General features: G+C 40.2%; 1 protein-coding gene across 15 annotated transcripts in view; it reads right to left on the bottom strand.

The window, feature by feature from the left end:
* MAPK10 (mitogen-activated protein kinase 10) overlaps positions 1-27649 on the bottom strand; it is a 251303-nt gene that overhangs the window by 61907 nt on the left and 161747 nt on the right. For 9 of the 15 annotated variants that reach the window (XM_084627024.1, XM_084627017.1, XM_084627026.1 and 6 more), the window contains 5 exons: positions 15381-15510; positions 12073-12131; positions 10373-10511; positions 8609-8774; positions 5092-5163 (listed from right to left, as the gene is read on the bottom strand). In XM_084627024.1, the coding sequence (XP_084483150.1) occupies positions 5092-5163; positions 8609-8774; positions 10373-10511; positions 12073-12131; positions 15381-15510 (566 nt within the window). The remainder of the gene's footprint in view (positions 1-5091; positions 5164-8608; positions 8775-10372; positions 10512-12072; positions 12132-15380; positions 15511-27649) is intronic. The other 6 variants (XM_084627020.1, XM_084627029.1, XM_084627025.1 and 3 more) reach the window with 1 other exon arrangement.

Consider the following 27649-nt stretch of genomic DNA (forward strand, 5'->3'; position numbering starts at 1 on the left):
GGAAAAACTTTTTCACTAAGAGGGTGGTGAAACACTGGAATGCATTACCTAGGGAGGTGGTAGAATCTCCTTCCTTAGAGGTTTTTAAGGTCAGGCTTGACAAAGCCCTGGCTGGGATGATTTAACTGGGAATTGGTCCTGCTTCAAGCAGGGGGTTGGACTAGATGACCTTCTGGGCTCCCTTCCAACTCTGATATTCTATGATTCTATGATTTTAAGTCTCGCTCAGTATCTAAATACGGATCTTCTCACTGCATCTTTCAAGAACTATGGATGGCAACTCCTTTTTGTAACAGTATTTTTTAGATCACACTGATCACTATAATGTATGTGGTATTTTCTGCGTGTACAGTAGAACCTCAGAGTTACGAACACCAGAGTTACGAACTGACCAGTCCACCATACACCACAATCAGGCAGCAGTAGAGACCAAAACAAAAACAACAACAACAAAAAAACCCAACCAAGTACAGTATAGGACTGTGTTAAATGTAAACTACTAAAAAAAGGGAAAACAGCATTTTTCTTCTGCATAGTAAAGTTTCAAAGCTGTATTAAGTCAATATCAATTGTAAACTTTTGAAATTACAACCATATCGTTTTGTTCAGAGTTACGAACATTTCAAAGTTACAAACAAGCTCCATTCCCGAAGTGTTCGTAATTCTGAGGTTCTACTGTATATTCCTGTAGAAGTAGAAGTAAATATAATTATGATCCATAACCAAACAGATAAATTCACCAAAGAAAAATATTGCATAGGCCAGATTTTTGAAGACTTCACCATCTATTAACTCATTATTCTCAGTAGCACTTCCTGGATCCTGAGTAATTTTGCAAAATTGGCTCCTTCATTTTAGATGCTTAAAATGGGAACTGAGCTCTTCTAAAAAATCTGACCACAGTTGGTCAGCTGGTCACTTTTGAAAATCTGGCTCTCTGTGTTGATAGCTATATACAATAAGTCTGTTTGAACTCATATTCCTATTATTGCTACCTTCATCCTCTTTTCTCACTTAAGTCTTGTCTTAGATTGTTAGCTTTTCAAGGCTGAAACCTTGTTCCCCCCGCCTTTTTTTTTTTAAAAAAAAAACAGTGCCTGGTACAATATGGTCCTGAGCAATTCAATACAGCAATTCATAACTACAATAATATTTCAGCTTCGATCTTCTTCAGGAATCTCTCTCACACACATGTACCCCGCTTCAAACTAGAGCCATTTTCATGCCAGAAATAAACTGTTTCACTTTCCTACTATAGAAAATAAATGTTCCAACACTGGGGGAAATTAAACAAGTCCAAGTGAGAATTAATATTTCAACAAAGAATCCTTGAAGGAACGAGTGTGGGTGTCTGTCTGTGTGATGTCAGTCTGGGTTTCAACCCCTATTATCTGTGTAAGGCTCTCATTTAAATCTCTCATTTAAAAATAACTGAGTTCACATAATGTTTCATGTTTTGCTTCCATTACATAGTGCACAAAGTGCATTTCCTATCATTGTACTGAAATCTTATGAGATTTTGTTAGCCAGACCTGAAACTAGAGTTTGGAAACCACAAGAGGTTTCAGAGGTTCTGTCTAGTTTTCGCAGCTTCCAAGAGTTCAGACTTGACTATATCCTAAGGTCCTTACTCTTTTTTTTTAATTAAGTCCTTACTCAAGCAAACTCTTACTGACTTAATTAGGAGAAAGAACTGAGTAAAAACTGAGGAAGAACCTCAGGATTTGATTAGACACATTTTCTGAAACATTTTGGTCTGCAACTCAGGCTGGAAATATGTCAAAAGCTGGATTTCTCTTTCATGAGATTGCCTAGTTTTGATTATTACATTTGGTAATAAATCTGGGAGACATATTCTCATTTTGATGCATAACTTCCATTAACACTAACTGAAGTCATGTGCATACAACCATAGCCCTTGGGATGAGAATATTACCTTGACATCTACGTGGAATTTAGGACTTTTTCCAAAGTCACCTACAAATAGCTCATCAACAATAAACATCAATTAGTCTACAATCTGTCCTCCATGTTCTTTAATTTCCATGCAAGCTTTAATAGACCAATAGACCCAATTCAATGGTTATTCTGCTTTGGGATGCCTAGATATTTAAACCTGCCTTTTCTTCAAACTTGCCAGCAGCTCTCAATCTTCTGTGTTTATTGTGCCAGTACAATTGTGGGTTCCTGTTCCAAGCTACAAATGAGACAGCCTCATGGACCTACAGAAAACCAAACACAATAGCCATTCCCTTTAGCGATTACAAAGAAATAAAGATTTATATTTCTATAGAGAGAGATACCCCTTTCAGCTGGAGGACTTAATATCGTCAGAAAGGCCCTAAGGCGCTGCAAGAAAAGTTTTGTTAAGAAAGCTTTTGATGAGGTTTCTGCTGCTGCATAAGTGCTTTTCAGGGACTTACTGTATCAAGAAGCTTGACTGGACCTGCCCATTCAAACAGTTTGACCAAACAGAGGAGGAAAAAAAGAACCTCAGACACATGCACAATCCAGGCTTTCTGACACTGAAAACTCTTATTATTCTTCTTTGGTTCAGATCGATTAACAAATAAATATCTTGGGAATGAGTTTATACACTGCATTTTTTCTCCCCCTCCCGCAAGTCACCTGACAAAAAACTCCCCTCTCCACCCCCAAAGAAACTAGGGTGATTAATGCTGGCTTTGAAAGGGTCACAGTAAATTAACTTTTTTGGGGAGACAATTTCCAATGATTTAAAACAGCAGGTCTATCCCACAGTTTGCCTCAGGCTTTGGGTGGAGAGCCATACAAATCATCAACTATCTTTTTTCTCACATCTTCAGATGATTTTAATGAACATTTGGATGGTGAAAGATTTCCTTCTTAATATTCTCTGGCTATCCACTGAAAAAGAACAATCAGACACTAATAAGGGTGACTTTGACATAGCAAGTTGCAGTGGGGGAGGTTTAGATTGGATATTAGGAAAAACTTTTTCACTAAGAGGGTGGTGAAACACTGGAATGCGTTACCTAGAGAGGTGGTAGAATCTCCTTCCTTAGAGGTTTTTAAGGTCAGGCTTGACAAAGCCCTGGCTGGGATGATTTAACTGGGAATTGGTCCTGCTTTGAGCAGGGGGTTGGACTAGATGACCTTCTGGGGTCCCTTCCAACCCTGATATTCTATGATTCTATGATAGCCAGATGAAAGCACCACAGTAAGAGTCGTGTTGAAAAAAGTTTGGGATTTATGTTTTTTAAATGGACTGTTATGAATAGGCAGAAAGACATGACTGTAGCATCCTGTTTGTTGATGGAAAAAAAGAGCTGCAATCAACAATCTTATTACATTTTTCCTTTGCAATTTTTTTTTTTTTTTACTGTTTTCCAGTTGATTAATGAACTAAAAACTGAATCTGATCTCTTGTTCATTGACTTCAGAAACACTCCCAGTGAATGCAATGGACATTGGATTGGGCCCCTGAGATTTGATAAATAGTTGAATTAGGCATCATGTACCTTAAGAAAGTCAGAGAAAACAGCAACAGAAATTGATAAAAATTAACAATGACTCCTTGATACCACCATAAAACTGGAAAAGCCACAATGATCTGCTAGCTGCAACTTGAAGGTGCACTACACTCTTAACTTCCATTGACTTAATTGAATGTGGAAGATACCCGGTACTTCACAGGAAGCACTCAGCACCTTTTAGGATGAGACTCCAAAATCAACTAAAAATAATTCTAAACAGTGATCCAAAGTCTCTTTTTGTGTGTGTGTGTCTCAGGTTTTCACATTCCAGTCTACTTTAATCAAGGAGAATACAATAGCAGCCATTAATATCTTTGCTATTTTCTCCTTGGCAAGTAGGAGATAATAATATCTGCAGTATTCCCTATTGAATGCACATGGGGGAAAATCATATATGACTGTTGTAAAGTCCAAGTTCTGCAACTGGATTCATTTGTACACCCGTATGTTATTGCCTTCCATGGGGCTCCTTCCACATAAATCCAATTGCAAGATCCATATGTAACTTTGTTAAACACTACATGAATCACTTGAGAGTCAGCAAAAATAATTAGTGCCTATGACCTTATGTCTATGACCTTATGTCTTTAAAAATAGGGTTTTTTAATCCATACTAACTGCCAATATCTTCTGATGCCAGATTTTTATGGTTTCCTTCTGTCAACCTGTCATAATTAATCCCCCTTTTTGGAAAACAGAACATGTGTTATGTTATTGCATTTTTATTCTGATGGGCACAAATACATTTCCCCACACGTCTCATATACCCCAGGCAGGTCCTCTAGCTTAGCCTTTGCCAAGTCAAAAGCCACCCCCTCCTTTGTTTTCATTTTCTAATATTACTTTCACCGCCTCAGAGGTGGTAAAAAGAATATCATCCAAGCTTAGATGATCAAGACAGAGAGGGACACAGACCTCATGCAAGTGAAGGAAAGTCCATTTTCAAATCAACAGGAATCTGATTTCAGGCAAATTTGGAGATAAAACCAGATATACGGTTGTTTTAAAGTGGGCAAGTCAAAAAATTTTAGAAAAAAAAATGTTGTATCGACTCAACTTTGAGCCCATACAGCATCGAGATGAATCCATATCAATGATGCATTAGCGAGCAAAAGATTATGATGTCACCACAAACATCATGAAGTTACCATTTCCAAAACAGTAAAGCAGAAAAAAAGATTTACAGGATTGGACAGGCCAGGACAGGGTGTTTTGTTTTTTGTGTGAAAGGGTAATCAATAAGGTATGCTAAACATTTGTTTTCTGTATTCTTTCTTATATGGCATACACACTTTTTACATAAAACAGGAGGACTAAAGATTTTAAAATAATAATAAAAGAAGAAGATTGGATTGAAATAATTCAGCTTGTATCTCTTTTTCCATTTTGATTTCTTTATTTTTTGTTCATTTCATGAATTGGGTTATTCCCCCTCAAAATTACTCATACCTCTTATATTCAACTTTTTGCTTCTATCCTTACAGTCCTGGTATATTTGTTATATGTTTAAGAGGGGATGGGATGAAGGAGAGGAATAAATAAATAGGTGAAACTGCAGCAAATGGCACAAGGATACAGTCCCTTCCCGGAAAGAGGATTTTGTGGCGAACCATTTCTCCCATAATGCATCCCACAGACCATATATCCACTAGAACAGCAGAGACAGGGAAGTGTAGAAGGGGGAAAAAAAGCAAAGTTAACTAAGACACTTCACTCCTAAAGGAGGGGAAAAAGAGCAGGTTGATCAGAATAGTACAGTTTTTTCTCCTCCCACCAAACGCTAAAATAAGTAAATAGATAAAAGCACCATCAGGCTCAGTAAAATTGGAAAAATATTTGAAATATCAGCGTTGTCAGAGTTTTTGTTACACTAACTGAAATAAAAATATGCACCTTTTTTCACAGGAAAACCAACAGAGGTTCAATACAGTCTCTTTCTGATTCAGGCAACATGAAAAATGCACCTAGACCCAATGAACTCACAAGCAGGCTTCATGTGTTGGAAACTAAACAGCTGAAAGCATGTCTAATCTATGTTAAAACCATCCAGGGGGTTTCAGAGGAGGGCTTACTACTATGCTTTCTAATACACGTGAAAAAGGAAGGCATGAACTTGAAGGGGAGCTCTCTCGTTTTACCTCATCCTGCTCCTGAGATTGTGTGGAACCCACAGGATAAAAAGACACAAAGCTAGCCAGAAAGTAAAAACAGAGATGCAATCCCAGCTGTGTTGGGTCTGCAAGGACAAACTGCACTTAGTGGGTGGGAAAAATACAATGGCAGAGAATAAAAACCCAAATCTTTACTTTAAAAAAAAAAGATAGTGATCATCTGGAATCACCTCCTACTTGGCCTTTTGGGCCAGTTTATGGGTTTATTACTGCAGGACTGAATCTGAACCTGCAGTCCTCACTCACACTAGCTGTCCTAACTGGAACAAAAGTAAGGACTGCAGGTCTGGACACTATCCTACAGTCACTCAGTAGTCCAAACTCCTGCAGCAAGATCCATCTCTATGTAGAGGAAAGAACACAAAGTCTGGAATACACTGCCTATCCTGGATACTGTATAGGTATTGAAATGCAGAATGCTGCATAGAGTGAATACCAACATATCTTATGAAGGTTTCTATGCTTCCATGCTTCCCATCCTGACTTCACGTACTGGATGCAGTGTGCACTGTTGCTCATCTGTTTGGTTTAGGTGGGGTTTTTCTTCCTTGAAATTGTACAAGGAGGGGGAAAAAAAGACAGATACTTGAGGATACAGAGTGCAAAGAAAGAAAGGATCAGCACTCTGAATGGTGAAGAAAAATCTATTTTCAAGAACATGCCATATTTTCCCAACTTCAAATCCTTGTTTTACGATAATTTTTTGTAATGTATAACCAATTTCTCCTCTTTTTCTTCTCCCTTTTTCCTCCTTTAAAAAACAAAATAAAAACAAACAAACCAAAACTTTTGTTTTTGTTGGTAAAACAAAATAAGGGTGAAATGTTTCATCTGGGAAAGGAGGGTAGAGGTACTGGGGGCACAGGACAGCTAAATCATGCCTGAGGTGGGGTTAGAGTTTTCTTCTTTGTGGTAATTTTGGGTCCTTCCAAGGTAAGTGCAGCAAAATGGTGCAAACTATGCATCGTTAGCCAATCAGGTGCAGAGAGAAAATGAAAGCAGTGAACAATCTTCATAGTCAGCATACAAAGTGGGGAAGCTCATGTAGTACAGCAGCACAGGCTTGAGCAGAGGTGCAGAGAACAATCTTTCCCATTGACTTCACTGAGACCTGGATCAGATCCCTCGTACACATCAACTCCTCAGGTTTGCTGATCCATGTTTCCTTTATTCATTGTTTTCAAATTTATTTTATTTTTTTAAATGTTTGCCTATTTTATCTTGCTCAATTGAAAGAGAAAAGCTCCTTGCTCTCTTTGAACCTGATCCATGGCCCATTGACATTAATGGGAATCTCTCCATTAACTTCTAGGGCACTAGATCAGCCCCTTTGAGGGTTGCACACATTCTGAGTACCTCCGCAAATCTGTCTTTCACTAGATGACAAAAGTTCCCCAAAATTTGTCCAGATGCCACAATAATAGCATGAAACCAGAGGAAATTTCTCTGCTGTGTCAAACACAGCAAACTCATTAACAATTCCATTTTGTGTGAGAACCACACAAAGCCTGAGCAACTCATTTTGGAATAAAAAGAACCTAATATTTAGATTAGGTAATGATGGCATGTGTGTTGATCCCAGTAAAGATTTTTGGAGGCACTAAGTTTATGAGAAAGCCAGGGTGAAACATATTTAGCACTTGTGCTCATTTTTTCCTAATTACTAACTACCGTATTAAAACCTGCATTGTGAATCCATGAATATTACCAGCAATTCATGTAATGAAATAGCTTACAGATGTGTTATGAGCATGCCTGTATTATCACTTGAGTAAAGAAATCCATCTAAAAAACCAAGCATACAAGGTCATTGTCTGCTGAAGAATGCTGTCAGTATTACTTCAAATTCTATTGCATGTTAATTTGGTTCTCCAACTTAAACTAAAATAGTTTTGAGCTTCTGCTACTTTCCCATTACATTGGTCATTGAAAAGATCTCTTCATCTAACAGGGAGATTGCTTTGGCATCAGAAATAGTATAATAATAGACTTTTTTCCACTACATTTCCTACTCTTCTTTCCAGCCTGGTCTACCTGACACCTAGACAGTTATAATGTTCAATTATGTTATAGAACAAGACCTACGTATTTGATAATGCTTTCCCTTTATCTCTCCTACAATGAACTCTTACAGACTCCTCTGTGATATGGTAGCTCTACCTTCATCCCAGAACCTGTCCAATGACAGAAAGAGACACCACCAGTAGATTTTTCACAGCAGAGCCCTCTACCTACAGCTAGAAGGATTACATACCAGTGAAACAGCAGAAAAGTAGTTCAGTTTCCTCCTCTTCCTCCCTTCTCTTTCCACTAAAGATGGGCTCAAGCTGCACAATTGAGCTCTAGATCTTATATACCTAACAGCAGGTTGTTAGAGTCTGGGATGTTAGTTCAGCCTATTATACATATAGAAGCTACTCTTGAGATTCAAATCTGGGTCTGCATCTTGAAACATTTGGGAATGTTTGGATTCCAAATTTGGTTTAGTCCCATCTCTTCTTTCCTCCTCACTAGAAGAGGTCTGAGACTCAGAAGAGCTGGCGTTAGATTATTTCATCCATTTGGCAACCCTAACAATTCCCATAATGTTTCTCGGTCACAGCAGCCTTTATGGGTACACACTTTAGTCAGAAAGGGCTTCTTCAGCTGCTCAAGGGAGCACTGGTCAATCACAGGTTGTTAACTTGCGATATACCATGTAGTTAAATTCAATGCAAATTGCACCACAAGTACCATCAGTTATTGCAGTTTGATTGTAATACTGGGAAAAGTCAGATCTAATGTTAAAATTTAAAATGTTAAAATGTTTAAATTCAAGGTGTTCTTTACTGCAATTATTTCCCTCTCCTTGTGCCCATAAATTGTCAAAGTAGCCCTCGCCCTGCAGGCCACATAGTCTTTGCTATTGAGGTTCAGCCCTACCATTCTCCTTGTAGCCCATTCCCAAGATGACCTCTGGTGCTCTGTAATAACGTGTCACCACATAGGGAGTCATCATGAAGCTGGTGCCTGCAGTCCTGGCCAGTCCAAAGTCCAGAATCTTCAATGTGCAATCGGACTTTACCACAATATTACTTGGTTTTAAGTCCTGCAAGAGAGACAAAGGAAAACAGACATGACTGCCATCTATGCACACTGGCGATCTGGATCCATGCTTTGGGTGGACCTCTAAACACTTCACTGCTCCACAGCTGCATGTGCAGTCATTCACTTTTTAGCCTGCCTCTGAATCCTGTTGTTGCTTTGGCACCCCCTATTGGAACGTGTGCTCTAGTCTTATAGTCCAGATCCTTCAAACAGCTTGCTTCCATCAAGGATGCTGCTGATAAACTGGAGAAATTTCAGAGAAGTCAGGGAATGATTGAATGATTAGAAAACATGCCTTTCCCAGTGACAGCCTGAAGGATCTCCATCTATTTTGCTTAACAAAGAGAAGACTGAGGGATGACTTGATCACAGTACTTCTAGTACTTACATGGGGAATAAATATTTGATAATGGGCTCCTCAATTTAGCCAACAAAGATATAACATGACCTAATGGCTGGAAGCTGAAGCTAGAAAAATTCTTACTAGAAATAAGGCATAGTTTTTTAACAGTGATGGTAATTAACCATTGAAACAATGTACCAAGGGTCATGGTGGATTTTCCATCAGTGATAACTTTTAAATCTAGACTTTTTAAAGATATGCTGTAGTTCAAAAGTAATTATTCTGAGGAGTTTTGTAACCTGTGTTATACAGGAGATCAAAGCAGATGATCACAATGGTGCCTTCTGGCCTTCGAAACTATGAATACTTTTCTCTGGATGATGGAAGCATTCTGCTGTTAAATTAATAGCTCTAAAAGGCTTATAGAATCAGGGTGATGAAATATTTTGTTTGTTTGCACTTTATTCTGAGTGGGGCAGTGCCCACTGTGCCATAAAAATTACTGTTTTTTGAGCAGAGGTTCCCAGGCTATTTTCATAATGTGGAACACATCTTAAGAGAAAGGTTGTCTCATGGACATTTTCCCATGCATTCAGGGTCAGCTGGACCACCTCCCATCCTGTTCACATTTGCATGGACCATTTACTCTAGTATCAACAATTGCACAGACCACCTATCTTCTCATTCACTCCTGTGGCAACTACAGCAATTGCTTACACGGAAAAATAATGTTGGGAATGTACTTAACATACGTTTACCAGTCTTTTCATGCATTTAAGCAAATGAAAACAAGGAGAACCAATTAGATATGACCAGACAGTTCTCCGTGGAACCCCACCAAATGATTCATGGACCACAGTTTGGACACCATCAGTTTATAGCATTTGAATGCACTATGGGTTACATGAGTTTAAACTGTCAGCCTACAGACAGCTAGTGACAGTTTTAGGAAAAGTGAAGTTATCGCCTCCTTCTCCAATAATCATAATCACTTGTGTGTCTTATACTACCTAGGGCTCATTCCCCTTTTCCTTTTCTCTTTTTGATTATTAACTTGACAAACGTCCTCATCCCTAACATGCAACCATGCAGCGAACTTGCCAGATATGTAGGCAAGTTAGACAGATAAGTTTCAATATTTACATTCAGAAGGCTGGGTCTTGATGAAGGGGTTGACTCACAAAGTTTCCATGTTGACATGACCAAGATTCTTAACAACAATAACTATCTTGTCCTTCAAAGTGCAGTCCCCTTACCCTGTGAATGATTCCCGCAGAGTGAAGGTGCTTGATCCCACACAGCATTTGGTAGAGCAGATAAGACATTCGTTCATGGTCTAATTCCATCTGAATCACCTGGCACAGGTTGGCATCCATCAACTCCATTACCAGGTAACTAGATAGGAGAGTAAAGCCATACCATTATTGCCTGCGTAGGCATGGAGCTTCTAGTAACTTCTGTGCAATAATCAACATTCACTTCTCTCTCTTCACAGTCTGCTTCTTTTTTTATTTCCACTGTGAGATGGTAACACAGATGGAGAAAAGGTTTTGAACTGACCATTCACCTGAGCCCCAGCACAGAGCTCAGTAATACTTGAACCATTCTGTGACTTGTCTCCCATTGCAGCATTCCAAGAATGGCCCATTGACATCCTTGGAGTATCAAGGATTACCTGGCACACTCCACAGCACAGTGACTGTGCTCTACCTGGGCACACAAGGCAGCAGGATCCTCAAACATGCTGACACCACATGCACCAAACTGTGAGCCTTTTCTCATGAGAAATGGCTATTGCAATTTGATCAGAAGATTTCTTCCAGAGATCACTGGACTGATGGAAGAGGTAGGAAGGGTAACTATATATTGCCACAATAAATTTGTTTGAAGTGTTTGTAAGACTGGGTGAGCCCATATGGTTTTAATGCCAATTAACTAATCTGACTCTACACTGTGCTTTTGCTGAATAAGATTGAGGGATAGTCTTAATCAGATTTTAACTCAGTCCTCCAGAAGTGATAGGTTAATACATTAACCCACCAGCTCAGTTCCTAAGGGACATTTATTCTTAAGTAGAGATGGACCTTAACTGGAACACGGGATTCAAACTCCCTCAAACTTTGGGAAGACTCTAGATCTGGATTTATATGTGCGCGTCCTAACTCAGGCTCACCTCACCAATTCTCTGCAGAGGACTGAAATAACAAGATTATTGCAATGGAGCAGCAGATCTTTGTGCAGACACATGAAGAGTACTTGCCTGACTCCAAACAATGCTATTAACCCCTTCCTTTTGTGATACTGCAATATGGAACAAGGTGCTGTAGACTGAAAGGCAGAAGCCATTTAGCTGACATAAAACAGCAACACTTGTGACTACCTGAAATTTGATTCAGGGCAAGTTCATTAAATGCAGTAATGCCCATGCTGTAGACAAAGTTCAGTGGAGCTCACATGCCGCCACTATTTCCCAAGGCAGAAAAATTTTACACAGTCAAAGGTTATCCCACAATAAATATCAAAGGGAAAAAATGTTTCACATCAGTCTCTTTTACCAGGAAATTATTTCAAAGTGAATCGCCACCTTTTAAACCACTCACACAGCTCAGAGAGTTATACAACAACATTTCCTGAGCAAACCAATAACACAAAGGAACAAAGTACACTTCCTCGTAGATGCTCATATTCCTCCACACTACCTGTCTAAGAACAGCCATGAGCATGCTTTGCGGGCATGTTTTTTCCAGCACTTAGATACAAAGGTTACAGGTGCCTTATACATACCTAAAATAGACCAGTCTACATTTTCAAATTCTATCTAAAGCATCATCTTCACAAGATAATTTTCTAGAGGAGTTCATCCTTTTTATTATACTGGGATTTGTATGTTCACTATACAATACCAGGGCCCACCTCCCTCTAAAGCTTTAGTGTAATTACTGCCCGTGTTACTTACACATCCTGGAATTCCTCCAGAGATTTCTGTGGTGTGAAGACATTTAATAAACTGATAATCTGAAAAGCAGAGTAAGACGGGGGAGAGAAAGGGAAGATAAACATGTGCAGTTGATCACATTTTGAAGGACAGCTGTATTAAATAATAGCATCTGTTTTTCACTGTTCAATTTGCACTGACAAGTCCTGCTATAGTTGTTAGTAAGCAGCTGGCAAATTTCAGAACAATTTTTCAGAGCTCCACTATTGTTCAGGATGCATTTGAAAGGGTACGCGAGAGAGGAGTGGTGATGGACAGCAACCGGTCAAAATGCTGAAGGCATTAGTCTTGTGAATTCTGGAGTTGCAGGTTCAAATTCCAGCCTCAACTCAAACAAATGTGACAGTCCTTGTAAAGTCACTGGCCATTTCTGGTATATCAAGGCTATGTGTCTGAGGGGAGAAATAATCAAACATCATCCTATTCAACACAAACACAGGACTTTCCATTCTCTCTGACATTTCTTAAATTTTTTGGCACAGATGCTCTTTCATTAAAAAAAAAATCCAATTCCCAGCTGTCTTGCTGTAATACGTAGAACCTCAGAGAGCTGTGGAAAGTGGCCAGAGGTGCCCTGTACACTACTCTGTCTTTTAAAGTGAGATTCCAGAGAACACAGCCAGTAGGGAATGCTGCTGACAGGAATCTGCAGGAGAGCTGGTAGCGCCTGGGAGGCAGCACAAAGCAACAGTACCTCTAGGGTGGGAAGGATGTGGGACTTGGGACCTGAATTCCCTTCCTTTCCATGTGCGTGGGGGGAAAGAGAAGGAAGAATTATGAGGAAACTCCATGAAAAGAACCTTACAGAGTCTTTATCCCCACTTGGTCCCCTTGGCAGGCTTTCCTTGTGGGAAAACGTGACCATCTGGGCTTATATTTTTTAAGAAAGCCTTAATTTTCTTTCTTACTGTTCTATCCGCTTCTTTGCCTCTGCACTTTTATCTTTCCTCCACCATCTTTCCTTGCTTCTTCCCCGTTTTCTTAATATTTTTGAGATCTCTCTCTTCTATTGTTCCTTTGAAAGCTTTAACGACAGACAGCTAGAACTTAAGAGCAGGTAATAGGTTTACAGCTGTTGTGTCACATACAGTAGAACCTCAGAGTTACGAACACCTCAGAAATGGAGGTTATTTGTAACTCTGAAATGTTCATAACTGAACAAAATGTTATGGTTGTTCTTTCAACATTGTTGACTTACTACAGCTTTGAAACTTTGCTGCTTTTAATTTAAATGAAAAAAATGCTGCTTTTAATTTAAATGAAACAGTTTCCTTACCTTGTCAAATCATTTTTTTAAACTTTTCCTTGTTTTTCATAGTTTATGTTTAACATAGTACTGTACTGGCATTTTTTTTTATTTTGGTTTCTGCTGCTGCCTGATTGCATACTTCCGATTCCAAATGAGGTTGTATGGTCAGTTTGTAACTCTGAGGTTCTACTGTATAGTACTTTTGTAATAGTCTACTTTTCAAATCAACCCCATCTTTGTAGCCTTCTGCCCCTTCCAGTACATTAAGAATCATGGGTAACAATGCACCATGCAGCCTCTAGTTATGTGCCAAGCACAACTCACCCAGCTCTGCATTTTCAAACTAGCGTGCAGGGATCCAAATCATGCAGTTTCCATCCAAGCCAAAGGGAATGAGACAGCTAGAGCCCTGCACAACTCTTTGAAAATTTAAGGATAATGCAGTGTTTAGAAAAGTACAGCAAAATAACTCTAGGTGGGCTCTGAGAAGTGCCTGCCAGGCACACTATTCATCTGTAATTTAAAGGATCAAACAAATAGTCACTAGAGATAAGGTAGTAACAGGAGACTGGTGGTAAATTACTATTTGCAACCTTCAGAGCAAGTCTTTGAATTGCACCTATTTTCAGTCCCTGCTCTTTGTGATTTCAGGGCTACCACTCATTGAAAGAAAAAAAAATGTGCAGCCAATTCCCTTCTCTCCCTGTGAACTAATGATTGAGAAATAGTGTGTCAAATCTCACAGTCTATCAAGCTTCTCATGCTCTTTCATTCAGTTTGTGTGGAGAGGAAGAGTCCTTTCAGGGTCTGTGACAAGTGTTTATAGGTAATGAACTGTTATTAATTTACTCTTAATGGAAACTAATGTGCACTGTCGATGATCATTATTATTTGTAGCATCCCCAGTGTGCTAGAATCAGTCCACAGACACAGGAAGATACTAGCCTTGGATCTTAAGAGCCAGTATGCTACAAATAAAATGACATGCTTTTCTCACATGAATAGTTCTACTGATTTCTTTGGGACTTCCATACCATGGTTTGGCCAATTATGGAAAAAAGGGCAGAAACAGGAGTGGCGAGTTTGCACAAAAAAGAAACTATCAGAGAAACATTTGAACGATGAGATGGGGTACCCATGGGTATCCCATAGCCACAAGCAACACTACACGGTATCAAACATTTCATTCCAATCACTGAATACGTATGTGGGCACCACGAATGTACACCCTTATGATGCCATTCCAGTACAACTCTAAAGAAAATGTTTATTCACAAGGCAAGCGGAGGTAAGGAGAATTAAGAGACTAAAAATCTGCTGTCATTGTTCATTTCTTAAGATTAAGAAGAAATAAAACAAAATAGCACGTGGCTTCAGAAATTCTGGTTACACAGCATTAGTATGAACTATCCAAACTGTTGGCAATGAAGTAATCAGTAACAGCTTCTTACATGACAGAGGAAAAGCATATCAGATTCCCATTGTGCTCCATAGGCTCTTTACAGGATTATCAATATAGAGAATCTTCATAATGTCAATAAACCAAATACTCCAACATAGGGGCTAGGATTGTGACTTTAGGCAGAGCTCTGAGCAAGGGGTGTGCTTTCACTGCACCACCACAGAAGTAGCTCCTGGAGGTAGCATGATTCAGAGACATTCCCCTGAGTCACAATCCCTTTCCCGCTTCCTCCATGCTCCTGGAAGGATAGTAATTTACTGCTGGCCAATACCAGCAAATAGAGGGTGAAGCCAAAGCTCCATCCATTCTTTGCCCACCTCCTCTGGAGAAGGAGCAAGCAAGGGAGTAGCCATGCTTATTCACATGTGCCAGGACCCAAAGTTAGGGTAGCCCACGTAGGGTTCTTACAATATGTAGGTGTGTAGTCTGGGTCAGGATCTAGCCCTTAAAATAGCAGAAGTCATAAGTTAAAGTATCTCATTACAGCATGAAAGGATGTGACTTTTTCCCTAACAAATCAAGCACACAACATCCCCCGGTCCCCACAAGAAAACTTACATTTTTATGATTCACACACTTCATGAGGACCAGCTCCCTGTAAGCTCGTTTGGCGTGCGTTTGATTCTGAAATGGTCGGCTGAGCTTCTTAATAGCCACATTTCTGTCAAGGACGGCATCATATGCAGCGCTGCAGTGATTACAGATACAGGATTTATACATTTTAAAAGGATATTCTTCAGTTTTAAGGGTGAATGGGATGTCTGGAATTTCCATTCAGGTGTCTTCTGAATTAATCAGAACTACAGAGACAGACACGGGAACAATGGTCAAGGGAAATCCACACACGCAGAGGAAGTGAGATCTTACAGCAATGGAACAGAGTACACACCATTACTTATAATTAATTTCAACAGCAGTGTAAGATTTACATGCAAAGCAGGGAAAGACCTATTCAACATAAAAAGTCACTGTAAAAGATGGATTTTACTATAGACTAGGAAGCAAAGAGATTCAGAAGTATCTCTCTATAGGCAAGAGTTCTCATCCTTATTTGGAACACTGGAAGACTGTTTAGGCTTAGAATACACCTGAGTTTTTGCTGCCTTCAGTGCAAAGCACACCTCTTTATGACTGCATATACAGTATCATTTATAAGAGCCAGCAATTATTTTTGTTAAATTGACGGAAATTCAAAAATTACATTAATTACTCAGAGATCTGCAATTGATTGTAAATAAGCAAGTGCCTGTTGCATGTGATCTACAAAAGATATTAGAGATGGAATACCTAGCATGGCCACAATAAAACTAGTGTTACTGGAGTGATCCTGAAACCAGAACATAACTTTCCTACTCATAACTCCATTGTCTGTGATTTTGCATACCCAGTATTGCCTCTGAAATATTATCTGGATGTATGTTTGGTTTAATGTTTTACTCTTATGACAGTAAACTCACTAGAGAGCTATAGTTAACTCATGCTAAATTGATAAGGATGCTAGTAAAACCTTCCATTCTCATGCCAAGCTAATGCTGAAAACAATAGCATTTGATTTGAATAAGGAATAAGTGAGGAACAAGGAATAGGTCCTAAGTTAAATTTCTGGAAAGTCATTATGTTGTTTGCAGACACTCAAAACTCTGTTCCACATGCAATATGCATTTATTTGCTCTTGCCTTCTCTAACATAAATATACAGTGGCATGTCTATATAAGAAACCCAAACAAAACAAAAAACATACTACCAAAACAAGACAGTCCACTACATACATTTTTCCTCTGGGAAGAGGATGAGAGAACAAACGTGACAGAAGGCAGTCATATTACTTAATGCACTCAGATACTGCAGTGATGACTGCCATATAGGAAGCTACACAGAATAGAAGGACTATTACTGTAGCTTTTCCCACCATCATTAAGGACTCATTCAGCAACTGGCTCAGTGAACAAATCCCAACTTGCTCTAGAGAGAGTTAGTAATAATAATAGTCCCCTTTTGATTTAATTTCTTAAACCATTTCTCCAGAGTGAATCATCATATTCCAATAATACTGCTACTGGAAATGAAAACCTTTCAGAATAATGCTTACTGTTTACATATCTGAATTTTAAAAATTAATTTGTAAGATGTGTCTGATGAGAACTCAAAGAACATGAAAACAAATTACAAGAAAAAGCAAGCAAACAAACAAACCCAGGCTCCAATTGTTTTCAACCAAATATCTGTCTTACTTAAGTCAGCAACTAACAAAGTGTGTATGAAACTAAGTGTTTATCAATGCTCTTTATGATAATTTCCCTCCTCTTGGTGAAGTAATTCAATTTTGTTTTAGACAAAAAGAATTACGTGAACCAAACTGTATAATTTACCAAGAATTCTGTGTATGATCTCAGACTGTATATTATCAATTGCCATTGCGTTATACCACCACACATCAAGAGCCTAAGGAATCATTTCTAGGGAGTATTTTTCTAAAAGCAAAGAACAGCATCTTAGTTTAATGGACAAATTAAACCGTAGTTCAGAGGATAAATGATTCTTTTCAAAAACCTAATTTCTCTCATCCATTATTATTCTCTCATCCATTAGTCTCTTATGCTCCTCTGCAGTAATCGGCTTTCCCCCATCTCCTAGTTTAAAAACTGCTCTGCAACCTTTTTAATGTTAAGTGCCAGCAGTCTGGATCCACTTTGGTTTAGGTGGAGCCCATCCTTCCTGTTTAGGCTCCCCCTATCCCAAAGTTTTCCCAGTTGTCATAGATGTCCTGGATTTCAGTTTCTTTCCTAGTAGCCTAAATTTGGCCAACAGGATGTCTCTCCTACCCTTCCCTAGGTCATTGGTACCTACATGTACCATGACCACCGGCTCCTCCCCACACTACACGTAAGTCTATCTAGATGCCTCGAGAGATTCGCAACCTTCGCGCCAGGCAGGCAAGTCACCATACGGGAATCCCAGTCATCAGAAACCCAGCTATCTATGTTTCTAATGATCGAATCTCCCATTACTAACACCTGCCTTTTCCTAATGACTGGAGTTCCCTCCCCCGGAAAGGTAACCTTGGTGAGAGAGGATACCCCAACATCATCTGGAAGGAGGGTCCCAACTATGGGAAGGTTTCCCTCTGCTCCCGTTGACTGCTCTCCGTCCCTGGGCCTTTCATCCTCCTTAACAGCGCAGGGGCTGTCTGACCAGAGGTGGTACAAATCTACAGTGTCCCGGAAAGCCTCATCAACGTACCTCTCTGCCTCCCTTAGCTCCTCCAGTTCCGCCACCCTGGCCTCCAAAGCCCCTACGTGGTCTCTGAAAGCCAGGAGCTCCTTGCACTGAATGCACATATATGCCACCCGCCCACAGAGCAGGTAATCATACATGCTACACTGAGTGCAATAAACAGGATAGCCCCCAATCTGCTGCTGGGCTTCTGCCTGTATTCTCTCCTACCTAGGTTAATGATCGGGCCTTTGTTTAAATCAAGGAAATTTTGCTATTGACATCAGTAGAGTCAGCATTTCACCCTACCTATTTAACTCTACCACAGCTGAAAAAACCAGCTCAAAATGTTGAGATTGAAATATGACACACAGTAAAGTGATCTTTAAATAACCCTGATCTACAGTGCTGAAACCTATGTCAGGAGTCAGACTGGAGTGAATCTTTAATCTTGAAAGTGTGCGTGTTATAACAAAAGGAGTGATATAACTTTAACTGACATTCAAGAGGAAGAGCAGTGACCAGTAACCTGCATACCAGAGTCAGAGTATTTTAAAATAAAATCCCTTTTCCCAGGCTTTCCTAGGACTTCAAATTCCCTCTTCTCTGATTTTAGACACCTACCACCATTACTATACTCTCTGAAGCAATCTCTTTCTGAGATTCAAAAAGCCAGATAATTTTTTTCCACTGTAAGCAAGATGTTATTGGACATTTGGTCCATGAATTGATTTATGGACATTTAGACACACAATCACCATATTCCAAATTGAGATCCCAATTCAGAAAAGCATTGTTATTAAACTGATCAAGTGGGAATATGGAGTGTAGCATTCCATCTTGTAAATGGAATTTTTTTTAAAAAGCACATCTTACATTTTCCTTGAAGATAATTTAAAAGAAGAGGAAAGTGTTTCACATAATTGAAAATTAATCACGAACATGGTTCTAAAGGTTTTATGAAACTTCAAAACACTGTAGATCTCTACCATCCCTACACAGGGCATGCTCTAAAACCCATTGGAGTCAATACAGTCTTTCCACTTACTTCAATGAGCTTTAAATCAGGCCTGTATGCTGTAACATCCAGGAATAATTAATTTGAGCCTGAACAGACAAAAGAGGAAATTTCAGCTTTGTGGTCAGGAAGGAATCTTCTCAACATGCGTGGCTAATTGGCAGGGACTTTGGGTTTTTTCCCACCTTCCTCTGGAGCATTACACAGTGGTCTCCTGTGGGGATCGGGTACAAGGAATCCCACATTATCCATTTCCACCAAGTATAGAAGGTCAGGTAGTGATGAACCTTTAAGCTTCCCATCTTCTTCTACCTTTGTATGGTATGTTAATGATCATTACCAACTTCACCATTTACCAACAGTTACATCAAAGTGGTATCAGAGTAAGTACAGTAATTTCCCATCATTACTACAGGGAAATACTGCACCATCTCTCATGCTGTCCCCAGGGGTCCGTACTGCGACCAGTACTATTCAACATATTTATAAATGATCTGGACAAAGAGGAAAAACAATGAGGTGACAAAATTTGCAGATAATACAAAACTACTCAAGATAGGTAAGTCCCAAACAGATGGCAAAAGAGTTGGTAACTGGGCAAAAACTGGGTGACTGGGCAACAAAATGGCAGATGAAATTCAATGTTGATAAATGCAAAGTAATGCACATTGGAAAACATAATCCCACTATACATATATCCCCATATAAAATGACGGGGTCTAAATTAGCTGTTACCACTCAAGAAAGATCTTGGAGTCATTGTGGATAGTTCTCTGAAAACATCCACTCAAGGAGCAGCGGCAGTCAAAAAAGTGAACAGAATGTTGGGAATCATTAAGAAAAGGATAGATAATAAGACAGAAAATATTATATTGCCTCTATATAAATCCATTGTATGCCCACATCTTGAATACTGCGTGCAGATGTGGTTGCCCCATCTCAAGAAAGATATATTGGAATTGGAAAAGGTTCGGAAAAGGGCAACACAAATTGTTAGGGGCATGGAACAGCTTCCGTATGAGGAGAGATTGGGACTTTGGAAAAGAGATAACTAAGGAGGGATATGATAGAGGTCTATAAAATCTTGACTGGTATGGAGAAAACAAATGAGGAAGTGTTATTTGTTTACTCCTCTCATAACACAAGAAGTAGGGGTCACCAAATAAAATTAATAGGCAGCAGGTTTAAAACAAACAAAAGCAAGTATTTCTTCACACAACACACAGTCAACCTGTGGAACTCTAAGCCAGAGAACATGGTGAGTGCCAAGACTATAACAGGTTTCAAAAAAGAACTAGATAAATTCATGGAGGATAGGTCCATCAATGGCTATTAGCCAGGATGGGATGGGATGGTGTCCCTAATGTCTGTTTGCCAGAAGCTGGGAATGGGTGACAGGGGATGGATCACTTGATGATTACCTGTTCTGTTCATTCCCTCTGAAGCACCTGGCATTGGCCACTGTCGGAAGACAGGATACTGGGCTAGATGGACCTTTGGTATGACCCAGTATGGCTATTCTTCCTCCTTATTATATATATTGTTCTTATTCAAAATTGGTAACATATTTGAACAGCTTGGGGAGGGTTTCTCAAGTACAATACGTGAAACTTCATTTTCCTTATTCAACAGCAATTTACAAATATGTGGAAACCTGGAAACTGAGGCAGGAGGCTGCATATGGGCTTGGCAAATAATCCAGTTCCTGGCTCTTCCAGACTGGCCAATGACAAATATTTATAAATACAATGATAACGCTCATATTTTAGGCGTTTCATTTCCACTAACCTTAAGGAAGAAAAAAAGAAAAGGAAAAAAAACTTGTTCTGAACATTAGATACAATCTCACATATTCTGCTCATAGTCATGTTTTTAAAAAACATGCTGGTCTTTTCTGGCTAAAATATAACAAAATCTGTCAAATATGGATCAACAAATTAATTACTCTCTAAGCTTTCTTACGACACTTCTCATTGAATGAACAATTAAAGCTAACCAGACCCTAAGAAGAAGGATGTTGCAGACAACCAATAATTTGCAGTGATAGGCATTGAAATAATCATCTGCTTTTACCATGAAACAATAGCTTTAGAGCAGTGGTTCCCAAACTTGTTCCGCCACTTGTGCAGGGAAAGCCCCTGCCAGGCCGGGCCGGTTTGTTTACCTGCTGCGTCCGCAGGTTCGGCCGCAGTTCGCTGCTCCAGGCCAATGGAAGCTGCTGGAAGCAGCGCGGGCCGAGGGACGTACTGGCCGCCGCTTCCAGCAGCTCCCATTGGCCTGGAGCAACGAACCGCGGTCACTGGGAGCCTCGATCGGCCGAAGCTACGGACGCAGCAGATAAACAAACTGGCCCAGCCTGGCAAGGGCTTTTCCTGCACAAGTGGCAGAACAAGTTTGGGAACCACTGGCTTTAGAGCAAAGGCTTCCACAAAGTTTAGTTCCTCAGACTAACTATATCTGGGGTGACCAAACTTACTGGCCCTCCGAGCCGCATATGACAATCTTTAGAAGTTCGAGAGCCGGGACACACCTGCCAAGAGCTGGGGCTCGGGGCTTCAGCCCCACTCGTGCTGAAGCCTCAAGCCTTTGTAGGTGAGCCCTGCAGTGCTGAAGCCCCGAGACCCTCCTCCCTGCTGGACGGAAGCTCCAACCCCACTACCAGGCAGAGGTCCTGAGCTCCTCCCCTCCCCCAGTCTGGTAGGCAGAGAATGGGGGGCGGGGCTTGTGAGCCACACTTTAATAGTAAAAGAGCCACATGTGGCTCGCAAAACACAGTTTGGCATCCCTGAACTACACAATAGCTATGAAGTACTGTACAGAACAGATGGGGCCAAAGCTTCTAATGGCTAAGCCTTACTTGGTGCACAGCTGGTTGGGGATGGAACAAACATTATTTTAAGTCATCATTACCCTCCATCAATCACAGGGTTGGCCAGGGGCCTGCCAACACCCTGGTAAAAGTTAAAGCATCCTCAGGGCTGCTCTAAATTATGCAGAGCAACCTATAGCCCAAAGGGGAAATTCCAGCAAGTAAATATTCCTGGTATAAGGTCATCCCAGCCACAAGCTTGAGGATGGCAGTTTTGAAGGGGGAGAGGGGCATGCAGGAGCTGGTATGGCTGCTCTGAGCCAATCTTGCATTGCCTTATTCACGGAGAATCTACAGCTGGCCAATTATGTTGATTTTAGGTCAGCTCTACTGCACTGGAAATGGACCAGAAGATCCAGCCCAGAGAATTTGAAGTAGTTTTGAAAAAAAGGAAAAAACTGAATTAGAAACTCAAGTGCTTTTATTAGCTAATGGTGAATCATAGAAATGGGAAGACAGAATGTGCTTTTACATCACTTTTAAATTAGCATAAATTCACTGACATAAATTAAATTACTCCTGATAGAGAGTGCTCACTGTAGAGAGAGCAGAATCAGGCTCTCACACTCGTATCTCCACTCAGTACTACTAAGCATTCAATGTAGCATAGTGTACCACGTACACAACATGTAATTCACATCTTGTGCTGCATCATTTACATGATCTGAAATCCCAGCACGCCATGGAATTACAGCACCTGAAAAATTATCATTGGTGGTACAGGGGATAGTCAAAGCAAATGTCTAGCTGATTACTTGAGGAAAACGTGAAAGTTTTTCATTCTCCCAAGGAATGTTGATAGTGCTTTATTTTCTGTCTCCAAGGCTTATCCTCCTGCTTCCTTACCCCACTTCCACCCACACAGTTTGTATACCTCAGGCTTAGAAATCTGCAATCCTCTATTTTTCCTACTAACGTGCTCTTTTTAGAAACATTTGCCTTGCTAAAGAATATCAGAGTCAGCAGAGTATTTAATCTGACTCTAGTGGTGTGGTGTTTTTATTTGGGGGGGGATGTTTTGTTTTTGCGGTTAGGACAATTTATTTGGCTTTTGAGCACTAACATTTGCCAACCAAGTTCTTTTCATCCATCTATTCCAAGTGAAATGATTTGCCTTGATAGAGTGTGGTCAAGTGTTCACTGACATCTACATAGTATTTGATTTCTTCCTTTATTGTGGCAAACTCATTAGAGCCAGTATAGTTAAGAGTCAAGTAACTGTTTCCTTTGTAAATACTGGTTCACCACCATTTCAAAGAATACTGGGCTTTAACTTGATGTTCTATTAGATCTGAAGATGCTGCAATCCCCATAGGAGGCAGACATATTTTATTTTCACCCATTGTAAATGCAAATGCATCTGATATTTCTACCACAGAAAACAAAACCATCGCATCATAATGGGATTAGAACTATTAGAACAAATTCTCACTAATGGTAATGCCAGCAGGAGGGAAAAAATCACATTTGCAGGTTCATTATCCAGTTTTTACCTTGCTTTATATTGAAAGCAAAAAGGTAGGAGGGAGAATGTCTCTTTAGAGTGAAGATCACAAATTCATCAAAATGTACAGTTCTGCACTGAGGGAGAAATGTCACTTTTTTCACAGGTAAACCCCATGCATTTGCCATCAGAAGTGCTGACAATTCTTTATGGAGTCAATACACAAAGCACTCACCAAGGTCTCTGAGCTACAAATAGATCTGAATGGGCAAATCCCTGTGGTCCACCCACTCAGATCCATTTGCACTACTGGGCTCTACAGTATCACTTGTCCCTCTTAGCTGCCATGTGCCAGAAGCTCTCAAAATGTGAGGCTCGCCTGCATGGAGAGATACTGACCACTTCCAAGGGTGACAAAAAACAAGCCCAGAGAAAATGGCAAAAAGGACAACTCCCCCCGCTCCCCACACTCTTCCCACCATCTTTGGCTGTATTATTGTTAAGGCTAAGATTTTGTCGTGCACATTTTTAGTAAAAGTTATGGATAGGTCACAGGCAATAAAGAAAAATTCACAGAAGCCCGTGACCTATCCGTGACTTTTACTAAAAATATGCATGACAAAATGGGGAGCTGCAGGGTCCCCCTGCCGCCCATGGCTTGCCCCCCCCTCCGTGGCTGGGAGCTCCTGTGGTAACCTCCCCCCGCCCATTGCAACTGGGAGCTCGGGGTCCCCACAGTTCCCAGCCACCATGGCTGGCGGGGGGAGCCTGCAGCTCCCAGGTGCTGTGGGCTCATGTCACAGATGTCTCTGGAAGTCACAGATTCTGTGATTTTTATGACCTTTGCAAAACAATCGTAGCCCTAATTATTGTCACTTACCCTGGCAGACTCAACAAAACAAAAATCTATTTACTGAGCCCCCAAATGAGCAGGCTGCAGTCTCCCTGCATTTCAACTAGGCTCTCAACATTGTGAATTATATTTAAAGCAGTTGTAATTTAGTTTACCAGAAAGACAATGGTAGATTTGCCCCATCTGTTACTACATTGCCTTTGGAAAAACACTGATAACCTGAGAGCCCTAAAAGACCAAAACGTGCTTTCTTCGCTTTTACAAGGAGAAATGCTGTAACAGCTTTTCAGGGGCTCTGTTCTGAGTTGCCTATCTAGTTTTTCCACTTGAAAACTTAGGGACAGATCCTCAGCTGGTATAAGTTGTCGTAGCTCCATTAACTTCCATGGAGCTAAGACTATTTATACCAGTGAAGGTTCTGGCTTATAGATTAGCAGCAAGCCATATCTTTCCTGCCATGACTTGGGTATGCAGATAGCCCTCAATAGCCAGGAATCTGTGAATGAGGATGAGCGATATGAAAGACTGAAAAAAGTATATTTTACAAAAAAAAATTCAAAAAACGCTGTTATTACTGTCAAACAACAGATATCTACATGCAACTGTATAATTACATGGCACTTTACAAAACATAGGAGCAGATTCAGATCTGATTTATACAGGTCTCAATCTCAAATCAGTCTACTGACGTCAAAGGTGTCAAAGGATTTATACCTGTGAAATTGATTCAGTATCTGGCTCACAAATGAGACATGATCCTTAGCCATCTTTAACATTCTATGAAAACTCTACGAAAAGTACCGTAGCATAAAATAACAATGTTGAGAAATTATAAATTGAAAATTCTTTCTGAAGTTTTGTCCAAGTATAGAGACGCTTCCTACAAGGAGACCTTTTCAGCACTGTAACACCTTTACCAGAATACTTCAGTCCTTTGCTAACTAGAGCGCATTGCTGAACAAAGATGGAGTTAAGCAAATGCTTCAATGCTTTGCTAAATGGTGCCATACTATGTGAATAAGACAGACTACACAAAAAGTTGGAAAAGACAAAACTAAATATGCATGGTCCTTTTCTGAAGAAATCATTATGTAAAAATATTATATCCAATGGAGATCTTTCAGCAATTCAATGTGAACAGATAGCTAGAGTCTTCTTAACCCAACCTTTGAAAATGAACTTACTCTACTAATGGGCAGGCAAAAACAAAAACATACTGCACCATATGCCTCATACATAACTTGTCACATGCCTTGTGATATATCACAAACTCAGACTTCTGTTTTTGCTCAATTATTCGCCAATATTTTTGTCTCCAGGACATGAATTCATTAATATTAATAAACCAAAAAATATACTGATTTTTTCATAACTATTCTGTAGTTCTAGAGCAATATTATAGCTACTAAGTTAGGTCCACAATTCTTTCTACATCAAGTTTACACTTCTTGAGTGACAGCCTCATCCCCACAGCACCTATATACGGGGTAAAAAGGCTAGCCGCATAAAGGTATCTGTATTCAGCTGGCACAGGAAATGTGGAAGACGTCCATAAGACTATCTTCCAAGGAACCACTTTCAAGCCCTGATGCATCAGGCATGGTGGGACAGACCTATAGCATGCAGCACTGTGGAGATTTTGGGCAGTATTGTGGCCATACGGCAGGCTGGGGAGGCTGCCATAACTTAAGGGAGCCTAAGTTACACAGTGGAGCATCAGGAGGGCACAAAGATGGCTTAGAGCCACAGGATTCCCCTCACCTCCTTTTCCTTACTTTCAAGACACTTCACAAGTCCACCTTACCTACAGCTCTGATCTTCTTTCGGTCTGCTCCCTTGCCCATTTCTGCCAATTTCAATTTCTAAACAAAGGCTTCTGATCTTGATGCTATCTTTCTCTCTTACTTTCACGCATAACTTTGGCCCTTCTTCCCTTCTGTTCTCTATGCCTGGATCCTGCTTCCTCTCCAAGCATTCTCTCTTTCAACCTCCAGGTCTTCTTTTAAAATCCACTTCCTTCAGTGAGTTTTCCCACTGAGGAATTCTAATCCAGTTCTCAACATTTCTTCTCTTTCACCTTACTCTGTTCTGAAATGTCATCTGATCTTTCAAACTTCACTCCCAACTACTTGTTTCACATTTTTTAAAATTTGTTTTAACCTTCATCCCTTCTCTCCCTTCCTTTTTTGCCATCATATTGTGATGCTGCATCCCATATTCTTCATAAAAATATAGTTGTAATATGAATATAGCATAACTGAGATATGTTTTATGCAAGATGGGTCATGTGAGGTATCATTGGAAAGGTTATGATTTACTGAATATGATTATCCAATTTGCATGCATGTATCATTTCTGTATCCAAAGTTAGGAATATTGACTATGTAACAATTACAACTGTGTGTGTATTTGGGAAATGCCCACAAGACAGTAGGCAATCAGCCTGAATGGGCCATTAGGAAAGAGAATGGGTCTTTGAAGGTAATGATCTCTCATCTTCCTGGAGTTCCTTCCTGGGGACATTACAAATAAATCTTGTCTCATGGTTGCTTTAACACTGCAAGGTCATGTGATGATGTCACCTGGTACGGAGTACAACCTTGGACATTGCTGATATTTCTCCACTGGAAACAAAGGATTCTCACTTTATGTAAATCCTATTTAAGGCTGGGAAGTGAGTTAATCAGGGCTATTCTCCACTGCCGCCCTGCCCAAGGAGGAATACTGCTGAAAACTCCTGAAGAAACAAAGGAACTAAGCTGGGGAAAGGCAAGAGTTGAGTCCAGGCTGAAACAAGCGTCTAGGTTGTGAAGAGAAATAACTGGAAATCTGAGCGGCAGAAACTCTGCAGCCTGCCTAAAACAACATTTAGAGTGAGAAATTACTATTTGTAACCTGTTTCTTTTGTGTATCAAGCGTAGTTTGTGTGTTTTGTTTTATTTGCTCTGTAATCTGCTTTGTTCTGTTTGCTATCCCTTATAATCACTTAAAATTTATCTTTTGTAGGTAATATTTTTTTTGTTTATTCCAAAACCCAGTTTGTGCAATTCATAACGGGGGGGGGGGGGGGAGAGCTGTGCATAGCTTTCTCCACATTGAGGGAGGGGAACATTTTTATCAGCTTATGCTATATAGATCTCTATACAGTGTGCACAGGAGCACTGGGCATTCCCCTAGCTGAGACCTCTCACAGAGAGCTGATCGCAGACTCTGTGACTCTACAGCTGAGTGTGTCCCTACCTGTGTGTGTGTGTATGCTGGAAGGGGACTTGAGAGCCTGACACAGCAATACAGAGTTGGGGGGACCCAGGCTGGTAGCACCCCAGGAAGGGGGGGTCTAACCCACCACGCATATTTCCTGTGTTTGATTAATTTAGGATGTAAGGTCTCTGGGAGAAGAACGACTTCCTTTCGTTTTCTATAAAGCACT

The sequence above is a fragment of the Lepidochelys olivacea genome (assembly GCF_965140295.1).
Source record: "Lepidochelys olivacea isolate rLepOli2 genome assembly, chromosome: 4".
Lineage (NCBI taxonomy): Eukaryota > Metazoa > Chordata > Testudines > Cheloniidae > Lepidochelys > Lepidochelys olivacea.